Below are 22,764 nucleotides of genomic sequence, written 5' to 3' on the forward strand. Positions count from 1 at the left end.
ACATAGGACAAATGGGCAGAACAGAATGTAGTTGCTATTTTATCTAGTCCCCTTCATTATCATGTGTTATTAGAATTTGTTTATTTGGTCTTAGGATAAGGAGAAAATGAAATCTTCCGGTTAGACTGTTCCGAGTTCAGTGAACACGCTAATCCCGTGTTGAACTCTGCAGCAACGTGATTACATTTTGATGGTATAGCACTGTCATCCCATTGTTCACCGATTTGCTCAAGCAGGCACCAATAAAGTCTCCATTCTGAGACTTGCTGTTACTGTTTTTGGCATATCAAATACATCACAGGTAGTTTGCAAGGCTTTGCTGTGTAGGTGGAATACTGTCAAAGGCTTGCCAGGCACTCTGAGAAAGACGGAGGAATCGAACCCAGGTCAGCTGCGTGCAATGCAAATGCCCTACCCACTGTGCTATCGCTCCAGTCCTTTGATGCTATAGTGTTCAAAAAGTCTGTGGGCTAAAGAAATAGCTGCACTATAAGTATTTTTTCAGGGAATTTTTTTCTAAAATAAAGTTGTTCATTATGATTTGTTACAGACATTCAAGAGTCCAACACTAATCCTACCACTATTGCGCCTTACACCCCCATAATCTCCAATTTTCTGAACCAACCTTTTAACCTGCCCCCATTGCGGGCCTCAAATATTGTATTGTATATTGCTTATTATCAGTAATTTGCTACAAAAACGATCAAAAAAATTTCCTTGGAAGAAAGTTAGTGAATTGTTGTATCTTGGCATGGAGCCATTAAGTCCTTGTATAGAGATTACTAAGACGCTGTTTCAGGTTAAGACTGTGTTCATATTTTGTTATTCGAGATCGGATGCTGTCTACATTCCATCCCATCTGGCCTGGTATGCTGCTCCTGGTTTATCCTTCTTGTAGAGTTTGAGATGTTGCACTCTGGGAAGTTCAAACCTTAAAGGAGGTGATGCAACTGGAGTTAAATCTTAGCTGATGGCGACTCTGGGGCGTGTGTGAGTCTGCTGGGGCCCCAGAGAGGAGGGGTAGGCAGCCCGACCCCTACAAGGAATTTTTTGCTTTGGGCAGATGAAATAAAAGCTCTGTATCATTTATGTCTATTTCAAGTAAAACTATGCTCATCAACTGTGGGGAAAATACAACACCGAATCGAGCTGGAAGTTCAGGTGCCAAGGCAGAGGGCTGCTGGCTGGGAGGATTCAACCTTCTTTATGGCCAGGTAAGCCTGGCCCTTCTGCACACGGAGCGCACTTCCCTCTCTGGACTGTGAGGGCGCTCCTGTGCCAGCGCCCCTGGTGGTTTACAATGAATCAGGGGATGGAGGTGATGAAGACTGAGGTAAAGGTGGTGAAATGGTGGCTTAGATGACTCCCTGCGACACTGTGAATGTCTTATGTGACTGGATAACAAAGTGAATTTTAGTTGATGTGTATTACAACGCATTTCAAATTTCCAGAGTTGCACCCAGAGGTACGTGGCACACCCAAGAGGGCTCAGATACCTGCTGCCCCAGCCGTGAGCAGAGTCCCTGCAGGACCCAGAGTTCCACCCTCCTGAGTGCACCAGTGAAGGGAAATGCAGGGCCAGCAGCATTGTCTCCTCCTCCCCACCCCAGGGCCAGGCGCAGAGGGATGGAGGTGAAGGGACAATTAGCAGGAACCCTAACAAGGCACGGGGGACACAGCCCGAAGAGCATCAAGGACGGGGTAAATTGGGCTCTTCCGGGTCGTAGGAAGCTCCTGGGGAACTGACCTGCCTCTTCAATCTCGGAGGAACTGCACCGTACTCACACATCTCCACAGTCAAGGGATACAACAGGAGAGTGGGAGCTGAGCCGTGCACATAGAGAGAGAAGAGGCAGGGCTCGGCAGCTCAGACTTCTGTGTGACCTCGGGGTTGTGACGGTGCCGCTCTGGGCTCAGTTCAATGGTGTGAAGGATGTATACCAAATAAAACATGAAGAAGCGATAGCGATGAGTGTCTAAGTCCGTGAGAGGATCCAACTCCGGGGTCTTGCGTGGCCGAGTTGAAGAGTGTTGGAATAGGGTGACAGGGAAGGCTGAATTTGTCTCCAAACCTCTTCCTCCTATACATGGACGCACCGCTGCATGAATCAGAGCAAGACCGAAGCCGCCCACGTACCAGGTCATGCACAAGGTTGGTGGGGATGTAATACACAAGGCAGTAGCCGTTGGCTCTAGTCCCGGGCAGAATTCCAATAGTGGAGAAGCTTGCTATTTCATTTGATTGTGTCCATGGAGAGGTGAGGTCAAAGAATAAGACACTGAGCCCAGGAAAGCAGAGAAGGGGTAAATGGGCAGTGACGGGGGCGAGGTGGATGTGTGTGAGCTGGGGAGGAGAGGGGCGTCGGGAGGAGTGGGGGGCCAGGTAAAGCATGAGGTGCAGGGTGTGGGGCCGCCCTTGCACCTTCTCTGGGAGAGGAGGGGAACCTGGACCTTGTTCTCAGCTATAGGACAGGAGGAGGAGGGTGATTGACTGGTGGGTGAGGACGAGTGTCCGGAAGAAAGCTGGGCCCTCAGGAGGGGAACAGCCAACACTGTCCATGACCCAAGTATCAGGGCGGGTCCCGAGTTTACAACCAACCCATGTAATAGCCTCTCTCCATCTATCTTCCTCTTCCTTCTCTCTCATTTATCCCGCTCTCCCTTCCAAAAAGTCCAGGGTGGGTGGAAATCTAAAACTGTGTGTTGTCTAGTTTAGATATTCAGAAAATACAGATCATAGTTCAGACTAGAACGTGGCTCATGTCCATGTTTAAAATATGAAGCAAATATCCTGTGCCTTTCCCACCTGCTTCTATTTGCCTGTCTCCCTCCTCCTTCCACTTGGCTCTTCCACTTCCTCTCTCTCTCTTCATCAGTCCTGTCTCTCCCATCCACCATCTCTCGCTCCCTCCCTAACCCATTTTGTCCCTTTTTCAAAGTATTGCACATTGCCGGTTATGGGGAATCCCTGAGGTATAGCCAGGTGGCTCGTACCCTACCCTTGACAAAGCTGAGCTCAGGAGTGACCAGTGAAGGACAGATTCAGTGAGATTCAGGATTGTGGTGTGGAATCCTTGGGTCGCTGGTTAATGTCCATAAACATTACGGGGCATCTGAGGTGGAGGCTGGATGGTGTGTGAATGTGGACTATTGTATAACTAGGATGTAAACTCTTAGGAGAGAGTGTGGGAAAATGATGAACAACCGAATTAATCCAGGGGGTTATAGATAGCTCACCCTGAACGGCTGATCTGGGTCAGCACCAGGGACAGCACCCTGAACCCTTTCTCATTGATCCAGGAGTCATGGAGGCAGGAAACCTCACCCAGTTCTCTGAGTTCCTCCTCCTGGGCCTCTCCGAGGACCCCCGGGAGCAGCAGCTGCTCTTCATTCTCTTCCTGGTTATGTACCTGGTCACGGGGCTGGGCAACCTGCTCATCGTCCTGGCCATTGTCACCGACGCCCGGCTCCACACCCCCATGTACTTCTTCCTGGCCAACCTGGCCTTCGTGGACATCTGCTTCATCTCCACCACCATCCCCAAGATGCTGGTCAACCACGTCTCGGGGCACAGGGGCATTCCATATGCCGGCTGCCTTACCCAGACGTTCTTCTTCATCTTGTTTGCTAGTCTTGACTGCTACCTGCTGCTTGTCATGGCCTATGACCGCTATGAGGCCATCTGCCACCCCCTGCACTATGCCATGTCTGTGACACCCCAGGTCTGCAGCCTCCTGGTGGGGGCATCCTGGGCCGCATCATTCGGGAATTCCTTAGTGCATGTCATACTATTGAACCGTCTCTCATTCTGCACCCACAACCAGGTGCAAAATTTCTTCTGTGAACTCAGCACTCTGCTAAACTTGGCCTGCTCCGACACTCTCCTCAACAATGTCGTGGTGAACTATGAGGGTTCCTTGACAGTTGTCCTCCCCTTCATGGGCATCTTGATCTCATATTTGCTCATCTTCTCGACCGTAATGCGAATCCCATCCAAGACAGGCCGGCAGAAGGCTTTTTCCACCTGCAGCTCCCACCTCTCCGTTGTGTGTCTCTTCTATGGGACTCTCATTGGGGTGTATTTTAGCCCCACATCCTCCGACTCGACCCAGGGGAAAACAGTGGCTGCAGTACTGTACACCGTGGTCACACCCATGATGAACCCCTTCATCTACAGCCTCCGGAATAAGGATATGAAGGGGGCATTCAGGTCCCTACTCAGTAGAAAGCCTGTTTTTACCCAGTGATAAGAGAAATGGACATAAAATTGTCCAAATATTCTTATTCATGTCCTAAATTCCCTCACGGTCCTCTTGAATAACCTCTTTTTGTAACTTTATAACTCAGTAGATTATTTTATTTCATTTCCTATTAAGAGATATTATTCATGTCAACCAAAAAATTTAGAGTTGCTAGTACCAAAAAAGAAACAAAACTTATGAGCCTGCGACTCTGGATATACAGATTGGAAGCTGTAAATGTTCCAGGAAAGTGTCCTCTGACAAAATGCCGACGCTCAAGCCCCTCATTCAAGCAGGTGCTGGTGAAATTGCTCTGTACAAGAAACCCAAATACCACAGACTTAAACGCCACAGAGCTTTCAGACTTTACAGTGGATTTTTGTTGCTACTGTCAACATAGAACCTAAAAAAATAATGTTCTTCCACCCACTTTTTGTTATTCATTTATTTCTAGAAAGCATCTTAAAATTTATTTTGCAGACATCTACTTTTTTCCATCTACTTCATGGGTAGCACTGATGCGTTTGTCTCACACTTTAGTGGCAGCAGAACAGTTGCCTTAGAGCCCACATTCAAAAGAAAAGCAACCGGTGCTGGCATTGGATGTGGGAAGAAAGGGACTCTCCTTCACTGCTGGTGGGAATGCTGACTCATTCAGCTCATCTGGAAAATAATATGACGTTTCTCAAAAAATTAAAAATTGAGCTCCCATTTACCCAGCAATACCACTTCTGGGAATATACTCCAGAGATGCAAAAAAGTATAGTAGAAATGACATCTGCACTTGTATGTTCATTGCAGCACTGTTTAGAATAGCCAGACTCTGGAAAACACCCAAGTGCCCAAGAAGAGATGACTGGCTAAAGAAACTTTGGTACATCTGCACAATGGAATACTATGTAGCTATTAGAAAAAATGAAGTCATGAAATTTGCATATAAGTGGATCAATGTGGAAATCATGTTAAGTGAAATGAGTCAGAAATAGAGGGACAGACATAGAAAGAGTGTACTCATCTGTGGAATATAAAGTAACAGAATGGGTGCACATATGCTGCCTGAGCACATGTGCTGCTTGTACCCACGTGGCCGAACACATGCGGTGACCGAGCATATATATGTGTCACACACATCTCCTCTTGAGATGTGTACTTTCATGCTTTCATGTCTAATGCTGGATATGTGTAGGGGCTTCTTCGCCCTTGGAGAAGCCCGAATTTTCTCTTGAGAGCATTACTCTCTCTCTCTGTCTGTCTCTCTCTCCACCCACCCATCTTTTCTCCTCCACACCTTCAAGCCCTCCAAATAAAATCTGTTTTGCTTCAAAATAAATAAATAAATAAAGTAACAGAATGGGAGATTAACACCTAAGAATAGTAGAAATAAGTACCAGGAGGTCTGTTCCATGGCTTGGAACCTGGCCTCACATGCTGGGGAAAAGGCAGCCAGATAGATAAGGGAACACCAAGTAAAGGGTATTTGGAGGACCCACTCTGGATGGGAGATGCGTGCCAAAAGTAGACTGTAGACTGAACACATTGGCCACTCAATAGCTCTATTGCAAACCACAACACCCAAAAGGAGAGAGAACAAAAGGGAATGCCCTGACACAGAGGCAGGGTGGAATGGTGGGGGGACGGGGTGGGGGTGGTGGGAGAGATACTGGGATCATTGGTGGTGGAGAATGGGCATTGGTGAGGAGATGGCTACTGGATCATTGTGTGACTGGAATGCAAGCACGAAACTTTATAACTCTGTAATTGTACCTCACGGTGATTCACTAGTAAAAATATTTGTAAAAAATTTTAAAAAAAGAAACTTTGAGGCTGGAGTGATAGCACAGCGGGTAGGGCGTTTGCCTTGCATGTGGCCAACCCGGGTTCGATTCCCAGCATCCTACATGGTCCCCCGAGCACTGCCAATTCCTGAGTGCAAAGCCAGGAGTAACCCCTGAGCATTGCTGGGTGTGACCCAAAAAGCAAAAAAAAAAAAAGAAACAAAGAAAGAAATTTTGATACATCTACACAATGGAATACTATGCAGCTGTTAGAAAAGATTAAGTCATGAAATTTGCATATAAGTGGATTTAATGGAGACTACCATGCTAAGTGAAATGAGTCAGAAAGAGAGGGACAGACATAGAAAGACTGCACTCATTTGTGGAATATAAAGTAACAGAATGGGAGATTAGCACCCAAGAATAAGAGATAAGGACCAGGAGGATTGCTCCCTGGTATGAAAGCCGGTCTCACATGCTGGGGGAAAGGCAGCTCAGATAGGGAAGAGACTACCAAGTAAAGGATGCTTGGAGGACCCACTCGGGATGGGAGAGGTGTGCTGAAAGTAGACTGTAGACCGACCATGATGGTCACTTAATACTTGCATTGCAGACCACAGTACCCTAAAGGAGAGAGAGAGTAAAAGGGCAAAGAGGCAGGGGGCCAGGGGGATGGGACGTGGTGGTAGAAGGGGTACTGGGGAACATTGGTGGTAAATAATGGGCAATGGTGGAGGGATGTATGACTGAAATCAATGTATGACTAAAATGTAAGCACAAAAGTTTGTAAATCTGTAACTGTATCTCACGGTGATTCATTAAAAAATTTTAAAAATTTTAAAGAAGAACAGGTGCCTGGGTTGCAGCCAATATTTCTAGCGTTTCTGCCTCTCTAGATTAGCTCCCTGTTTTCTCTATTTTGATATGTATAACACCATTTCTAAAGTCCACAGGAGTGGATGTAAGTTTATATCTCCATTATTATTTCCCCTTTGTAAAGAGTGAAGTTCTGACGGGAAACATCACAGACAGACCCAAAGTCAGTCCAAACCCGGGTGAAGACAGATATTCCTGAACTGCTATCTAGGTGGGACGCAGCACAAGGTGACACTCAAGAAGCAACTTAGGAGTGAGCCAAATAACCAGTGAGCAGAACCGCTGCATTTCAGTCACCTTCGGTCAGCAGGTTCCACCCATGCCCAGACTGTCCCTCCCTCGGGCAGCACCTGATCTGCCGTCAGAGAGGAGAGTCAGGCAGCAGACACCCAAGTTTCCCCACCCAAGAGACTCCGTTTCCCCTCCATTCACATGTGCTCACTTGCGCAGCACACAGACTGGTTTCATATAACAGGTGTTGGGAAGGTTCAGACACAGAAGCGTGAGGATACTGGGTGGTTACAACCAGAATGTGGTAGAGGGCTGTGCTCATGCGTGTGACTGGGTGAAGGGGAGGAGCCCTTGGGGATGTCAGCCAGCACCAGAGGGAAATCCCAGAGTTCTTGGGGCGAGGACACAGACCGGTGCCCAGAGGGTCAATGTGGGAGGTCTATAGGCAGAGCCCGAAAGTACCTGGACATTGAGCCCAGGAGTGAGAATGACAGTCAACTAGGCTCTGCCCTATTCTTGGGGTGCTCCCAAGGGCAGAGACATGCTTCCTCCACTAAGCTGTGGACACTCACAGCAAATTGCTTCACTGCAGGCTTGATGGGCAGAGACAGCTGGCACAGGTGAGTGAGAGAGGGCCAGGCATGGGGGCAGGTAACGGGTAGCACATGTTATTGCTGTGTGACAAGGGAAGGCCATGTGTGGCTCTTTCCACCTCGGCACCCACCAATCCTCGGTGACCCTGTTCTATGGGACCCTCATCAGGGTGTATTTCAACCCCATGTCCTCCCACTCGGCCCTGAAGGACACAGTGACTGCGGTGATGTACCCCATGATAAACCCTTTCGTCTACAGCCTCCAGAACAAGGACATGAAGGACGCCCTGGCAGCCCTGGTCAGCAGGAAGCCAGGTTTTTCTCAGTAACCAGAGCACTGGACATGCCAGTGACCATCAACACTTCCAGGCCATCCTGAACTCCCTACAAGGCTGCTCTGGAATTTTCTCTTGGATCACTTTAGTGCCTCAGTCATTGGTTCATCAGAAGCCAGAGGCTTGCTCAGTGCTCAAAAACAAGAGCATTTGTTCTCTTCGGAGTAAGGACAGTTGGGTCGCCCGATAGTGTCTCGTGTCCTCCCTGCATTGTCTCCTAATTGGTCACCACAAGCAGCAGCCTTGAGTCACACAGGGATTCCTGCCACTCCCAGTCAGGCAGAGAGAGTTGGGCCAGGCTGACTTCCCCGCTGGCTCCTGGGCTGACCCAGGGATGGTCCCAGCATCACGGGACCATCATGGTCAGCATCACCTTCTGCTCAGCCCACATCACTAAGCCGTGCACCCAACATGCGTGTTCTGTGGGGCAGCGCCTTTGCCACAGATACTCTGCTCTGTGCCGTCTGTTGTTCTGCTGTGTGACGCCAATGCCGAGTCGTGGGAACTGGCGCATGGAAGGGTGACTTAACCAACCAGATGCGAATACTCTGATTGAGACTCCTAGAATTTCCCTAGTGAAAGGTCGTGGCTGAGGTGGCCCAAGGACACCCATAAGTTTGTCCCTGGAAAGCCATCAGATGACCTCTCATGGCAAAAGAGTGTTGGGTGTATGTGCTAGGATGGTGATGGAATATTGTTTCTGTTCTGTGACTGCATCAATAGACTTCATCCACATTCTCTCTCTCCTAAAATAGCACATTCTTGCTGGCAGGACTTTGCATACCTTTTTCACTGGAGCTATGGGGTTGAAGTCTGGGAGATGGTGTGTGTGATGGTGGGCTCTACTGTGGATCTCTTGGGGCTGGAGTGATAGATAGTACAGCGGGTACGGCATTTGCCTTGCATGCAGCTGACCAGCTTTCAATCCTCGCTCGGCATCCATTTGGTTCCCAGAGCACCCCAGGAGCAATTCCTGAGGGCAGAGCCAGGAGGAACCCATTAGCATCGCCAAGCATGACCCATGTTGACCCTCGTTCAGGCTGTCTTAGTTCCCACAGGTAGCAGAGCTCAGGGAGCATATACAGTGCCAGCGACAGAATGGGGGCTGGTCGCATGCGAGTCCAGTGTCTGTATCACCCCCCCTCTCCCATCGTTGTCATTAGTTTCCAGCCAGAACTCAGGGAAATGGGGCTAATTGGGGTGAAGTCGATGATGCTTCATCTTATGAATATCCTAAGTTCTGTCAACTCTTCTACTTTAAATGGTGACTCTTGTGATCTATGCGTAAAAATCACAGTTAAACTAGCTCACTCCTCCAGGAACCAGCAGGTTTTAGCCACAGATATCAGCAGGCTTGACAGGGTGACACATCCTTCCAGTACCCAAGGCACTTACACCAAGGACCAGAGCACAGGGACATCCCAGTGCCATACACACTCATCGCTGTGCCCAGGGCACTTGTTGTCCAGATGGGTTTGGAGGCCAATCAACAAGCCCCTAACAAGACTCGGGGGACTGAGTTCGAGCGCGGGTGGAGGGTAAATGGGGCCCTGCCAACCCCAGGTCTGCCTGTGGGACTAACAGCGGCCTCACCTCGCTCTCAGACCATGATGCCCCAGTGTCCCTGTTGTCTGCACCGGCAAAGACACACCTGGCACAGGTGAGTGGGCAGAGGGATCGCAGGGCTGGCCATGGGACAGAGGCAGGGGCTGTGGGGTCTCCAGCCCTTACTGCAGTCTCTCATTCCCTCAATTATCAATATTACATGAATAAAGCAGGAAACACCTCTGTGTGTGTGTGTGTGTGTGTGTGTGTGAATCCTGTTCGTAGGTACCTAATTCTGATACTTGCATCACAGCTGACATTGGGAACAAGACAGACATGTCTTCCGGGAAAAGTGGAGGTCCCCAACCTCTTTATCCTAGCATGTTGTCAGGTCCTGTGTTTAGAGGAGGGGATGGGTGGCCACTTCCTGCTCCTGCCCAGTGCACACGAAGAGTGAGAAGAGTGTGGAGAGCAGTGCTCCAGGGCCAGTGCAAGGTGTCAGCGCGGAGGGGCTGGTGCTCCCGTGGGGGCAGTGTCTGTGGAGGAGGCATGAGGACTAGCCTGTGCCTGCACAACCAGCATGGTCATTGGTGACTGGCAGGTGTGGGCCGAGGTCTTAGACAAGGGCCAGTAAACTGCAGTTGCCTGTGCATCTGGGGAAAGCCCTGTCACGGCGACTGTCTGCCTGAGGCCTGGGGAGAGCAGAGGTAGGGGTCATTGTTTCCCTTGGAGGAAGAAGCTCAAAATCCTGGGCACATGCACAAAAGTGGGGTCACTCCACGTGAGCATAGGCTCGGTGGGGCCCATTTCTTTTCGGGTTTTTTTTTCCACACCTGGCAGTGCTCAAGGGTGACCTCTGCCTCTGCACTGGAACTGCTCCTGGCTGCGCTACGGACCGTAAGGGAAGCCAGAGATCACACCGATTGGATGCTTGAAAGGCAAACGTCCTCCCCGCCTTGCTGTGCTCCAGCCCCAGCGGAGGCACCATTTCTGCATTCTACCCTCTGCTCTTCTGTCTCGCCTCTGTGTGTCCCTCTCTGCTCCTCAGCAGTTCATGTTTACTGAGCTATCCAGGTATGTTGGGTACAAGCTTTCAGGGACCCCAAGAGGCTCAGATGCTAGTGGAAACTGATGGAAATGTTGTAGCCGGTGGATGGGGTTCGGTTTAGGAAACAGTGTGAGAATGTGTCTGAATTAACATGCAGAGTTGAGAGTCAGTGCCAAGACTGGGTGGTCTTGGTCAGAACATGGCAGCTCTCCATTTGCTCTCATTGATCCAGGATGTTTTTGGAAGGGGGAAACCTTACCCAGGTCTCTGAGTTCCTGCTAATGGGCCTCTCCGAGGACCCCCGGGAGCAGCAGCTGCTCTTCATTCTCTTCCTGGTTATGTACCTGGTCACAGTGCTGGGCAACCTGCTCATCGTCCTGGCCATTGTCGCCGACGCCCGGCTCCACACCCCCATGTACTTCTTCCTGGCCAACCTGGCCTTCGTGGACATTTGCTTCACCACCACCACCATCCCAAAGACACTTATCAATCATGTCACTGGGGATAAAGGGATCTCGCTAGCCGGATGTTTTACGCAGACATTCTTCACTATCTTGTTTGCGAGTCTTGACTGCTACCTGCTGCTTGTCATGGCCTATGACCGCTATGAGGCCATCTGCCACCCCCTGCACTATGCCACGTCTGTGACACCCCAGGTCTGCAGCCTCCTGGTGGGGGCGTCCTGGGCCACATCATTCGGGCATTCCTTGGTGCACGTCATATTGCTGAGCCGTCTCTTATTCTGCACGCACAACCGGGTCCCTAATTTCTTTTGTGAAATAGGCACCATGCTGAATCTGGCCTGCTCTGACACTTTTGTCAGCAACATAGCAGTGAACTCAGTGACTGCCCTGACAGTCATTCTCCCCTTTGTGGGCATCTTGATCTCATACTTGCTTATCTTCGCGGCCGTGCTGAGGATCCCGTCCAAGACAGGCAAGCAGAAGGCTTTCTCCACCTGTGGCTCCCACGTCTCCGTGGTGACCCTGTTCTACGGGACCCTCATCGGGGTGTATTTCAACCCCACGTCCTCCCACACTGCCCAGAAGGACACAGTTGCTGCATTAATGTACACCGTGGTCACCCCCATGATGAACCCCTTCATCTACAGCCTCCGGAACAAGGACATGAAGGACGCCCTGGCAGCCCTGGTCAGCAGGAAGCCAGGTTTTTCTCAGTAACCAGAGCACTGAACATGCCAGTGACCATCAACACTTCCAGGCCATCCTGAACTCCCTACAAGGCTGCTCTGGAATTTTCTCTTGGATCGCTTTAGTGCCTCAGTCGTTGGTTGATCAGAAGCCAGAGGCTTGCTCAGTGCTCAAAAACAAGAGCATTTGTTCTCTTCGGAGTAAGGACAGTTGGGTCGCCCGATAGTGTCTCGTGTCCTCCCTGCATTGTCTCCTAATTGGTCACCACAAGCAGTAGCCTTGAGTCACACAGGGATTCCTGCCACTCCCAGTCAGGCAGAGAGAGTTGGGCCAGGCTGACTTCCCCGCTGGCTCCTGGGCTGACCCAGGGATGGTCCCAGCATCACGGGACCATCATGTCAGCATCACCTTCTGCTCAGCCCACATCACTAAGCCGTGCACCCAACATGCGTGTTCTGTGGGGCAGCGCCTTTGCCACAGATACTCTGCTCTGTGCCGTCTGTTGTTCTGCTGTGTGACTCCAATGCCGAGTCGTGGGAACTGGCGCATGGAAGGGTGACTTAACCAACCAGATGCGAATACTCTGGTTGAGACTCCTAGAATTTCCCTAGTGAAAGGTCGTGGCTGAGGTGGCCCAAGGACACCCATAAGTTTGTCCCTGGAAAGCCATCAGATGACCTCTCATGGCAAAAGAGTGTTGGGTGTATGTGCTAGGATGGTGATGGAATATTGTTTCTGTTCTGTGACTGCATCAATAGACTTCATCCACATTCTCTCTCTCCTAAAATAGCACATTCTTGCTGGCAGGACTTTGCATACCTTTTTCACTGGAGCTATGGGGTTGAAGTCTGGGAGATGGTGTGTGTGATGGTGGGCTCTACTGTGGATCTCTTGGGGCTGGAGTGATAGATAGTACAGCGGGTACGGCATTTGCCTTGCATGCAGCTGACCAGCTCTCAATTCTCGCTCGGCATCCATTTGGTTCCCAGAGGACCCCAGGAGCAATTCCTGAGGGCAGAGCCAGGAGGAACCCATTAGCATCGCCAAGCATGACCCATGTGGACCCTCTGGGAGCATATACAATGCCAGGACAGAACGGGGGCTGGTCGCATGCGAGTCCAGTGCCTGTATCACTCCTCCTCGCCCGTCTTTGTCATTAGTTTCCAGCCAGAACTCAGGGGAATGGGGCTAGTTGGGGTGAAGTGCTTCATCTCATGAATGTCCTAAGCGCTGTCAACTCTTCTACTTTAAATGGTGAATATTATGATATATGTGTGAAAGACACAAACTCTTAAATCACTCCACCAGGCATCAGCAGGTGTTAGCCACAGGTGTCAGCAGGCCGAACAGATAGACACTGTTGCTGCTAATGTACATTGTGGTCACTCCCATGATGAATCCCTTTATCTCCAGCTCAGAATAAGGATTTGAAGAGTGCTTGAGAAGTAGACTAATTTTATCCAGTGACCAGAGCATTGGGCATCCATGTGTCCTAATCCTGAATTTTCTGCACAGCCTACTCTAGAATTTTCTCTATCAATCATTTTATGGGAGCAAATTATTACAAATTGTTACATTTTACTTCCCAGAGGTACTAAATTTGATTCTGTCTCAAAGTTCATTATAAATTTTACGGTTACATGCCCACCTGTATACAAACAAAATTTATTGTGATACTTGTCTACACAGAAAAAAAAACCCAGTTTCAGAAAACAGTTCCCAATCCATTAGTATGGTCTATTTATTATCTGTCCATGAGTTTTTCACCATCTGTCTTGGCATGTGAATGAGAAGGGTGGAGGGAGACTCAGGTGCAGAGGGTGAAGGAGGCGTGGCCTGCAGAAGTCCCTCATCTCCTCAGGGTCTGGTTTCCCAGAGCTGAGGCAGGTAGGAGAGCTGTGGATGGGAGTCACGAATTTTGTGGATCGGTGGATCTGTAGCCCAGGACCAGTTGGTCTGGGAGCGCTGATGCGCCTTCATCTGCAGTGGTTTACCAGAAGTTTCTGGATTTGCTCCAGCACCTGCCTGAAATTTTATCATCACACTGTTTGGTGACTGAAAACATAAAATCAAATTCCTCTGGCTCCGTAGAAACAGGCTCCCACTCACGTACCAAGGATTCTTTTCCTGCTTTTGACATTTTTTACAAAGACTGACACTCTAGTATCCCTCTTTATCATTGCATATTCCAGGATTTCATCTCTTTATGGATGTATATCACTATCAATGTAACCCAGCATCTGTATCACAAAGTACGTCATCAATAACAACCAGCATTTGAATGCAATATATATTTTCACTAGCTTGCTTCCATTTTTTTCATATTTCTTCCCATCAGACTGCCTGGTTATCTCTGGGTCAGATATTCTTGGTAAGAGAGATTCCCATATTCCCATAACAAAAAATAAATGTGTTTTGCATACTAGAATGTTAATAACCCGGAGTGGAGGAAGGAGAATGTGCACTGGTGGAGGAGTGGGTGTTTGTATGATTGAAACTCAAACATGAAAGCTTGTAACTGTATCTCATGGTGATTCAATTAAAAAAAAAGAAGTGTATGTACTACTATATTCTTATTCAGTGGTGTGTAGTTCAAACTCCCTGATCTGCAGAGGGTCCCCGTCAACCTGCTTCAGCAACCCATGCAGGACCTCCAGAAACAGTGGCCGTCCCCATCTACCCAAAAATCAGACTGTCCAGCCTTGAGGTCTTTGTACCTACAAACCGAACCTCAGCATGACTGCCTGCTCACGTGGGGCACGGTGAGTCTGTCTCGTGCCAAGCCCATGTCTTTGAAATCTGCCGAGTGCCTGTAATTGTTCCTGGCATCCAAGAAGTGCCCCACTGCAGTGTCAGCCGATATCCCTTAAGGTATTTTCATAATTTCAGTGTAGAACATGTGTCCTATAATGTTTATACTGTTTATATGGCATAAGGATATTCAGCTTTTAAATAGACAGAAATGCAAGGGACTCTGTGCTTAAATAAAAGTCACTATTGGGAGACACATCACCCTGCAAGAGTAGGTGTATTGGCCTATAGATATAGATGTATATGTATATGTATATCATTTTATGTAGATAAGGATGGCTGATACAATACAATCAATATGTCTGAGGGCCGGCGCCAAGAAGGCAGGGATAGGAGAAAGAGAGAAGGAGCAGCGAGCCATGTTCCCAGCCCAGGATGTCATCTGTGCAATGAGGCGCACACCCACAGGGAAGGCGGGAGGCAGGATCTTGGCGAACTTGCCTGGCAGGCCAGAGAGCTGGGTTGGAAATCCGTCCTTTCAGAAACCTGAATGACAGCTGAAGCAAGACCCGGGGCAGGTGTGGGGCAGGCTCGGGTAGTAGTGGGACACCGAAATAATGGTGACAGGACTGGTGTTGAAATGTTGAATGTAACCATTTATTGTGAACAACTTCATGAAATAAAATTTAAAAATTAAAAAAAATCTAAAAATTTAAAAAAGAATAACGAAGTATATATTAGCACACAAGATTTAATTTATAACAATATGTTAGTTATCTTTTATACAAGGGCTTAATAGCTCCAGGGTGACCTACAACAATCTTTACACACTTTCCTCTAAGGAAATTTTTTGGATAATTTTTAGTAGATTATTCATAACAAGCAATGCAAAATAAATTATTTAGGACCTGCTTTGGGGGCAGGCTTGTGTGGTGGTGGGAAAATTCAAATTAATGGTGGTGGCATGCCACCAGACTCTGTGTCAGGCTGTTTCACTTGGGCAAAACACTAGGTCAGCTTCAGGGATTGGAAACCAGCCTCACATGCTGGGGGAGAAGGCAGTTCAGGTAGAGAAGAGAACACCAAGTAAAGGGTGTTGGGAGGACCCGCTCAGGTTGAAAGATGCGTGCTGAAAGTAGCCTATAGACCGAACACAATGGCCACTCAATACCTCTATTGCAAACCACAACACCCAAAATGAGAGAGAACAAAAGGGAATGCTCTGCCAGCAGAGGCAGGGTGGGGTAGGGGGATGGAGTAGGGGTGGTGGGAGGGATACTGGGAACATTGGTGGAGGAGAATAGGCACTGGTGGAGGGATGGGTAAACGATCATTGTATGACTGAAATGCAAACAAGAAAGTTTGTAAGTATGTAACTCACAGTGATTCACTAATAAAAGTAAATAAATAAATAAGAGAATTAACAAATAAAGGTTTAGTATTGTTGACTACACAAATAAGTGTTCCTAAAATGAATTTAGTCTGCCTAAACTTTTATATCAAGAATTTGTCTTTACAAATTATTTTTGTCAAGGAAAGCAAATTGTTTTTTAAAATAATTATCACTCTGGACAAGAACTTAGTGTTGAAAGTAGGTAAAGGTATACACTAAATATGGGGGTACGACGTCATGAGCAGGTCAACCTGTACCTTTGGAGTGAGTGCATCAGCAGCCTGATGGTGCCTTCAGGCTTTCTGATACCCCAAAATTGCCATGTGCCTATGGCCAGACCCCAACAACTTGGGAACAAGTTTACCAAGAAATTAAATGGCCAAAAGTTAGGTGTGGTGGGAACCATGCCCACAAACCACGTCTGGCTCAGCTATACAAGCTCATTTATTGGCCTTATTTCAGAGACCTATCGGTATATCTCAAAAGAGATCAAAAGCCATCGTTAATCTCGGACCCACACATGGCTGAACAGACTGGGTTAAATCAGAGATGGGTGGTTTGGCCTGTGCCCACCAAGCAGATTGTGGATTGCTTCCACAATCCGAAACTGCCGCCATATCCCCGGCCTGACTCCACTGTCTCAGGACAGAACTCACGAAGATAAAATCTGCTGAAAATTCTTGTATGTGGGTTTTGTCACTGAAATCTCCAGGATTTCTCAGAGTTGGGGTGGGCTACCTCCCTCCACTTCCCAATACACATGGAAGCACTGGCAGTCAGTCCCATGAACCAACTCCAGCGCCACCCTGTAAGCTCTACTGCCGACCTTGCTTCAGAGACCCCTAAATAAATCTTGAAAGAGATCAAAAGCTGTAGAAAAGCTCAGACCTATGCATTGCTGAACAGACCGGGGTATATTGGAGGGGGTGGGTTGGCCTGTGCCCGCCCAAGCAAAGCCCCCCACAGCCACTTGCTTCCACAATCCAAAATCGCTGCCATATCCCCAGCCTGACTCCACCGTCTCAGGATGGACTTCACCAAGATATAATCTGCTGAAATTTTTGTAATGTGGATCTTAGCGCACCAGCAGTCCTGACCCAGAGACACAACAGCAAGTCCCGGAAGACACCACAGTGCCAGAGATCTCGATATACCAAGCCAATGTGATGGGCACCAAGGAGCTGGTGTGCTCTCCCCACCTACTCCAGATGGAATCCGGTGACCAAGAGCTTCCTCAAGCAAGGCCAAGGTATTCGGGTTCCAGGACTAAATCTCCAGGCTGCATGGTGGCAGAGAACCGGGCTGTCCCTCCCAGGTCCCCACCTGCCCAGCAGACTGACTGTCATGCCCACAGTTTGCCTCAGGGACCATCTTAGAACACCAGCAGCCCTGGCCCAGAGACACAGCAGTGAGTCCCAGAAGACACCACAGTGCCAGAGATCTCTCCAGGCCCCATACCTAGCCAATTTCACCAGGGCACCCCAGATGGAGCAGATGTAGTCTCCTCGCCTACTCCAGATGGAATCCTGGTGACCAAGAGCTTCCACAAACAAGGCCCAGGTATGCAGGTTCCAGGACTGAATCTTCAGGCCACATGGAGCAGAGGACCCGGGCTGCCCCTCCCCATCCCCGCCCTCCCAGCAGACTGGCGTCATGCCCACAATTTGCCTCCGTGTGCCATCTTTGTGCCCAACAACCCTGGCCCAGAGACTCCCAATTGAATCCCAAAATAGATTAGTGCCATAAAGAGATGTTTCTGGAACCTAACAACTATTTACAATCTAGAAATTTACATTTACAATTGCAGCCGCGCAAACTCTCATGATATTCAAAATTAGCAATGGAAAACAAATTATCTAGCGTCTGCCCAGACAGGTAGGCTTAAATGGTGGTGGGAAATTTTTGTTTGTTTGTTTTTGGGTCACACCTGGCAATGCACAGGGGTTACTCCTGGCTCTGCAGTCAGGAATTACTGCTGGCAGTGCTCAGGGGACCATATGGGATGCTGGGATTCGAACCCGGGTCGGCCACGTGCAAGGCAAACGCCCTACCCGCTATGCTATCACTCCAGCCCCATGGTGGTGGGAAATTTTGAGCAAAACATAATGCCCAAAATTAGAGAGAGAGTATTGGGGAAATTTTCTGCCATAGAGGCAGGGTGAGGACTGAGATGTGGATGGTGGAAGATGCACGCTGGTAGAGGGATGGGTGTTCCGTCATTGTATGGCTGAATCTCAAACACGAAAGCTTTGTAACTCTATCTCACAGTGATACAATTTTAAAAAAAAATGTAGAGTGAATGCCCAATTCAATCAGCTTAACCAATAGCTGAACAAATCGCAATACTTCTACATTATTTAAAAATAATATATACATATGATAATCTTTCAGTATCTGTATTTCAAACCATAATGCCCAAAAGAGAAAGGGAGGGAAGGGGAGGGAGAGAGAAGAGAGAGAGAGAGAGAGAGAGAGAGAGAAAGTGCCACAGAAAGGGGGGCGCAGCGGAGAGAGCAGGGGAGGGAGGAGGGAAACTGGGGACATGAATGGTGGGAATGTGCACTGGTGAAGGGACAGGTGTTGGAACATTGTGTAACTGAAATCCAATCACCAAGAATCTTTTAACTGTGTATATCACTGTGATTCAATTAAAAAATGTTTTACACCCAGAAGTCCATGGCTTTCTTATATACAAATAATGAAAGAGAAAAAAGGCACATTAAGAAAACAATCCCATTCACAATAGTACCTCAGAAAATCAAGTACCTTGGAATCAGCTTAACCAAAGAGGTGAAGGACCTATACAAAGAAAATTACAACACACTACTTCAAGAAATAAAAGAGGACACTAGGAAATAGAGACACATCCACTGCTCATGGATAGGGAGAATTAACATTATCAAAATGGCAATACTGCCCAAAGCACTATACAAATTTAATGCGGTCTCTGTCAGGATACTCATGACATTTTTCAAAGAAATAGACAAAACACTCCTGAAATTCATATGGAACAATAAACCCCCAAGAATAGCTAAAGCAATCCTTGGGGAAAAGAAGATGGGTAGCGTCACCTCCCCAACTTCAAACTCTACTACAAAGCAGTTGTAATTAAAACAACATGGTATTGGGCTAGAAACAGACCTGCAGACCAATGGAACAGAGTTGAATATCCCGTCACAGACCCCCAAATATATGGCCACTTAATCTTTGACAATCACTTGTATCACTTGTCATCCCGTTGATCTTCGATTTGCTCGAGTGGTCGCCAGTAACGTCTCCATCTGTCCCTGACGTGTGCTCGTGCAGCCCAATGATATCTGCTTGCTCCCGGCACATGAAGAGCCTCAAATCGTGCATTCAGGGATTTGTCGAATAAATCTGACCATCTAGTTGGTGGGTGGCCACAAGGTCTTCTGACATACCATGGAATCCAATCCATAAAAGTTCTAGTACAGCGGTTGTCTCTGAATCGCCTTACATGACCGGCCCATCTGATTTTTGATGCCTTGGCAAACGAGACAGCATCCCTGATTCTTGACCATCAACGGAGGTTAGAACTCTGGATTCTTTCTCTCACTTGAGTGAGACGTGATACTCCTAGCATAGCTCTTTCGATTTCTCTTTGGGATACCCTAATAGCGTTCTCATCCTGTTTGCATAGGGCCCAGGTATCTGAGGCATATGTTAGTGCAGGAAGAACGGTGGAATCAAAAAGATGTGCCCGGAGTCGGAGGTTCTTCGTTCTCTTAACCACTTGACAACACTCTTGAGGGCATTCCACGCTGCTCTCTTTCTCCTGCGCAGTTCTGGCACCAAGTCGTTCCTCATGTTGATTTCTTGACCCAGGTACACATAGCTGCTGCATTTGGAGATAGTCGATCCATTGAGAGCAAATGGAGCTTCAGGGACCAGTTCGTTTTTCATGAACATTGTCTTGTGAGATTCAGCTGCAATCCGACCTTTCCACACTCGTGGTCGAAGTCGGCCAGCATTTGTGCTGCTTGGCTAATGTTTGGTGTTATGAGAACGATGTCATCAGTGAAGTGGAGGTGGTGTAATTGCCGACCGTCTATCTTCACTCCCATTCCTTCCCATTCCAGTCATCGCATGATGTTCTCGAGGGTGGCACTGAAGAGTTTCGGTGAAATGGTATCACCCTGCTGCACCCCTCTCTTTATATCAATGATCACTTCCTTGTAGAATGGTGAGATCCTGGTGGTGAATCCACAATACAGCTCGCGGAGGATTTTGGTATACTGAGTTTGAACACCCTGTTTGGCCAGGGCTTCGATGACCACCTTAGTCTCAACAGAATCGAAGGCCTTCTTTAAGTCGATGAATGTTAGACAAAGCGGCATCTTGAACTCTCGAGAAACTTCAATGAGTTTGGTGACTGTGTGGATATGGTCGATCGTGCTGAATCCCCTTCGGAACCCGGCTTGCTTGCATCATTGTCCTTCATCTAGTGTTCTGCCTATTCTATTCAGGATTACACGAGTGAACAATTTGTAGACGACAGACAGCAGGCAGATGGGCGATAGTTGCCGATGTCATGGATGTCTCCCTTCTTGTACAACAGAACGGTCCTACTGGTTTTCCACTGAGACGGAACCTTGCATTCAGATAGATAGCGTGTGAAGAGTTGAGCCAGTGTATTGATGAGTACTGGCGGCAGATTCTTCAGGTGTTCAGGTCTGACCTTGTCCGGACCAGGTGCTGTACGCATCTTTACCAACGAAATGGCGTGTTGGATTTCAGAAGGGAGAATGTTGGGAACGACATATCCATCCTGCGGAATTTGGTATGTGGGCAGGTGGACATGGCTGTCAAAGAGATTCGAGTAGTCAAACGCTGGGGGAAAGTCATCCCAGATAGAGAGGGGAACACCAAGTAATATGTGATTGGAGATCCTGTGTGGGAAGGGAGATGCGTGTTGAAAGTAGACTAGAGACTGAACAGAATGACCACTCAATACCCCTATTTGGAACCACAACACCCAAAAGGAAATAGAGATATCAAATTGGAATGCCTCACTGCAGAGGCGGGGTGGGGTGGGGGGGATGGGACTGGGGTGGGTGGGAGGGATACTGGGTTCATTGGTGGTGGAGAATGGACACTGGTGGAGGGATGGGCTCTTAAACATTGCATGAGGGAAAAACAAGCACGAAAATGTGTGAATCTGTAACTGTACCCTCACTGTGACTCATTAATTAAAAAATAATAATTTTTTTAAATTTAAAAATTTTTTTTAAAAATAGAGAGATTCGAGTAGAAGTCGTGAATAATCCTCTCCATTGCCTTTCTGTAAGATGTGATAGATCCATAGGGATGTCGGAGGGCAGTCATCTTGGTCTTGTAGTTAGCGAAGGACAGGCGAGCATTGCAAATACTTTTCCCAGCTTCTACTGCACTGGCCAACACTGCTACTCTTCTCTCTTTGAGGTCTTCCTTTATTGCATCTCTGCACAGCTTTGTGAGCTTGAACGTTAGCTTGTGATTGCCTGAGGCTCACGCCAAACCACGTTGACGAATAAGCTAGAGAGTTTCAAAACAAAGAAAGAAGACTAAAATGATTGTCTGTACTTTCAACACACATACACTGGCATCAGAAGCATCCATCGAGGACCTGATGGTGCAAGTGCAGAAGATTAAGTATGATATCATTGGTCTGACCAAAACAAGGAGACATCGATCACATCACGCCATTTTTGACACTAGAGAAGAATTGTTCCTCAGAACATGTGACAACAGAGGCATTGATGGCATTGGTGTCCTTGTCAACACGAACTTGGCCATGAGCATCTATTCATTCTAATGCCTAACAACCCAAATTGGACGATTACGCTTGAGTAGATGTGGCTCACTGCCTGCAGTTTCTATCTTCGTCATCTACGCACCAACTTCCAACTATGATGAAGAAGAAATTGAGAGGTTCTACATGGAACTGGATACGTTCTATAAAGAAGACCACATCTTCTACAAGATCATTGTTGGTGATTTTAATGCCAAGATAGGTCCAAGAAGGTCGACCGAAGAACTCCACATTGGGATACATGGCCTAGAATGGAACAATCAGGGTGAGAGACTGTATGAATTCATCATGTCGACCAAGACCATCCATGGTAACTCACAGTTCCAGAAGACCAAATCTAAACACTGGACATGGGAGTCTCCCGGTGGACAGTTCCACAATGAAATTGACCACATCATATTCAATCAAAGGTTTTGCCTGACCAATGTCGCTGTTGTCCCAAAATTCCAAATGGGATCGGACCACCGTCTCCTTCGTGCAAAATTCTACTTCACAGAGCGGGGAGAAAAGTCTGCAAAATTTAAGTCTAACAAGGCAACTCCCAAAGTGACCACCAACTGGGAGCTCTTTGGCACTATGGTAGCAATGTGGGAAGATTCTGTCCTTGACAACATCGACAAGGAATACGATCGACTGGTTTCAGCACCTCCATGACTGTGCAAAGCTGAGAGTGAGAAAGCCACAAACAGATGCCTGTCTTTGGAATCTTTGACAAAGGAGCAAGAAATGCGAAGTGGAACAAAGAAAGCCTCTTCAACAAGTGGTGCTGGGAAAACTGGATAGCTACCTGCAAAAAAATGAACTCTGACCTCTGTCTAATGCCAGGCACAAAAGTCAGATCAAAGTGGATTAAAGACCTCAATATCAGACATGAATCTATAAGGTACATAGAGGAAAATGTAGGCAGAACTCTCCATGACATTGAAGCTAAAAGCATCTTTAAAGGATGACCATGCAAGTGGAAGCAAACATGAACAAATGGGACTACATCAAATAAGAAGCTTCTGTACTTC

The 22,764-nt window shown here is 47.8% G+C and overlaps 2 protein-coding genes across 2 annotated transcripts; both read left to right on the top strand.

Annotated features, from left to right (window-relative positions):
• The first annotated feature begins 3,305 nt into the window (after positions 1-3,305).
• LOC101541200 (olfactory receptor 1361-like) lies at positions 3,306-4,247 on the top strand. Its single transcript, XM_004616892.2, has one exon. It carries the CDS (start codon positions 3,306-3,308, stop codon positions 4,245-4,247), a length of 942 nt encoding a protein of 313 aa, XP_004616949.2.
• A 6,630-nt stretch (positions 4,248-10,877) lies between these two features.
• LOC101540939 (olfactory receptor 1361-like) lies at positions 10,878-11,825 on the top strand. The gene has a single exon (XM_004616891.1). The coding sequence runs from the start codon at positions 10,878-10,880 to the stop codon at positions 11,823-11,825; it is 948 nt and encodes a 315-aa protein (XP_004616948.1).
• Positions 11,826-22,764: the final 10,939 nt, after the last annotated feature.

The sequence above is a fragment of the Sorex araneus genome, chromosome 2 (genome assembly GCF_027595985.1).
Source record: "Sorex araneus isolate mSorAra2 chromosome 2, mSorAra2.pri, whole genome shotgun sequence".
NCBI lineage: Eukaryota > Metazoa > Chordata > Mammalia > Eulipotyphla > Soricidae > Sorex > Sorex araneus.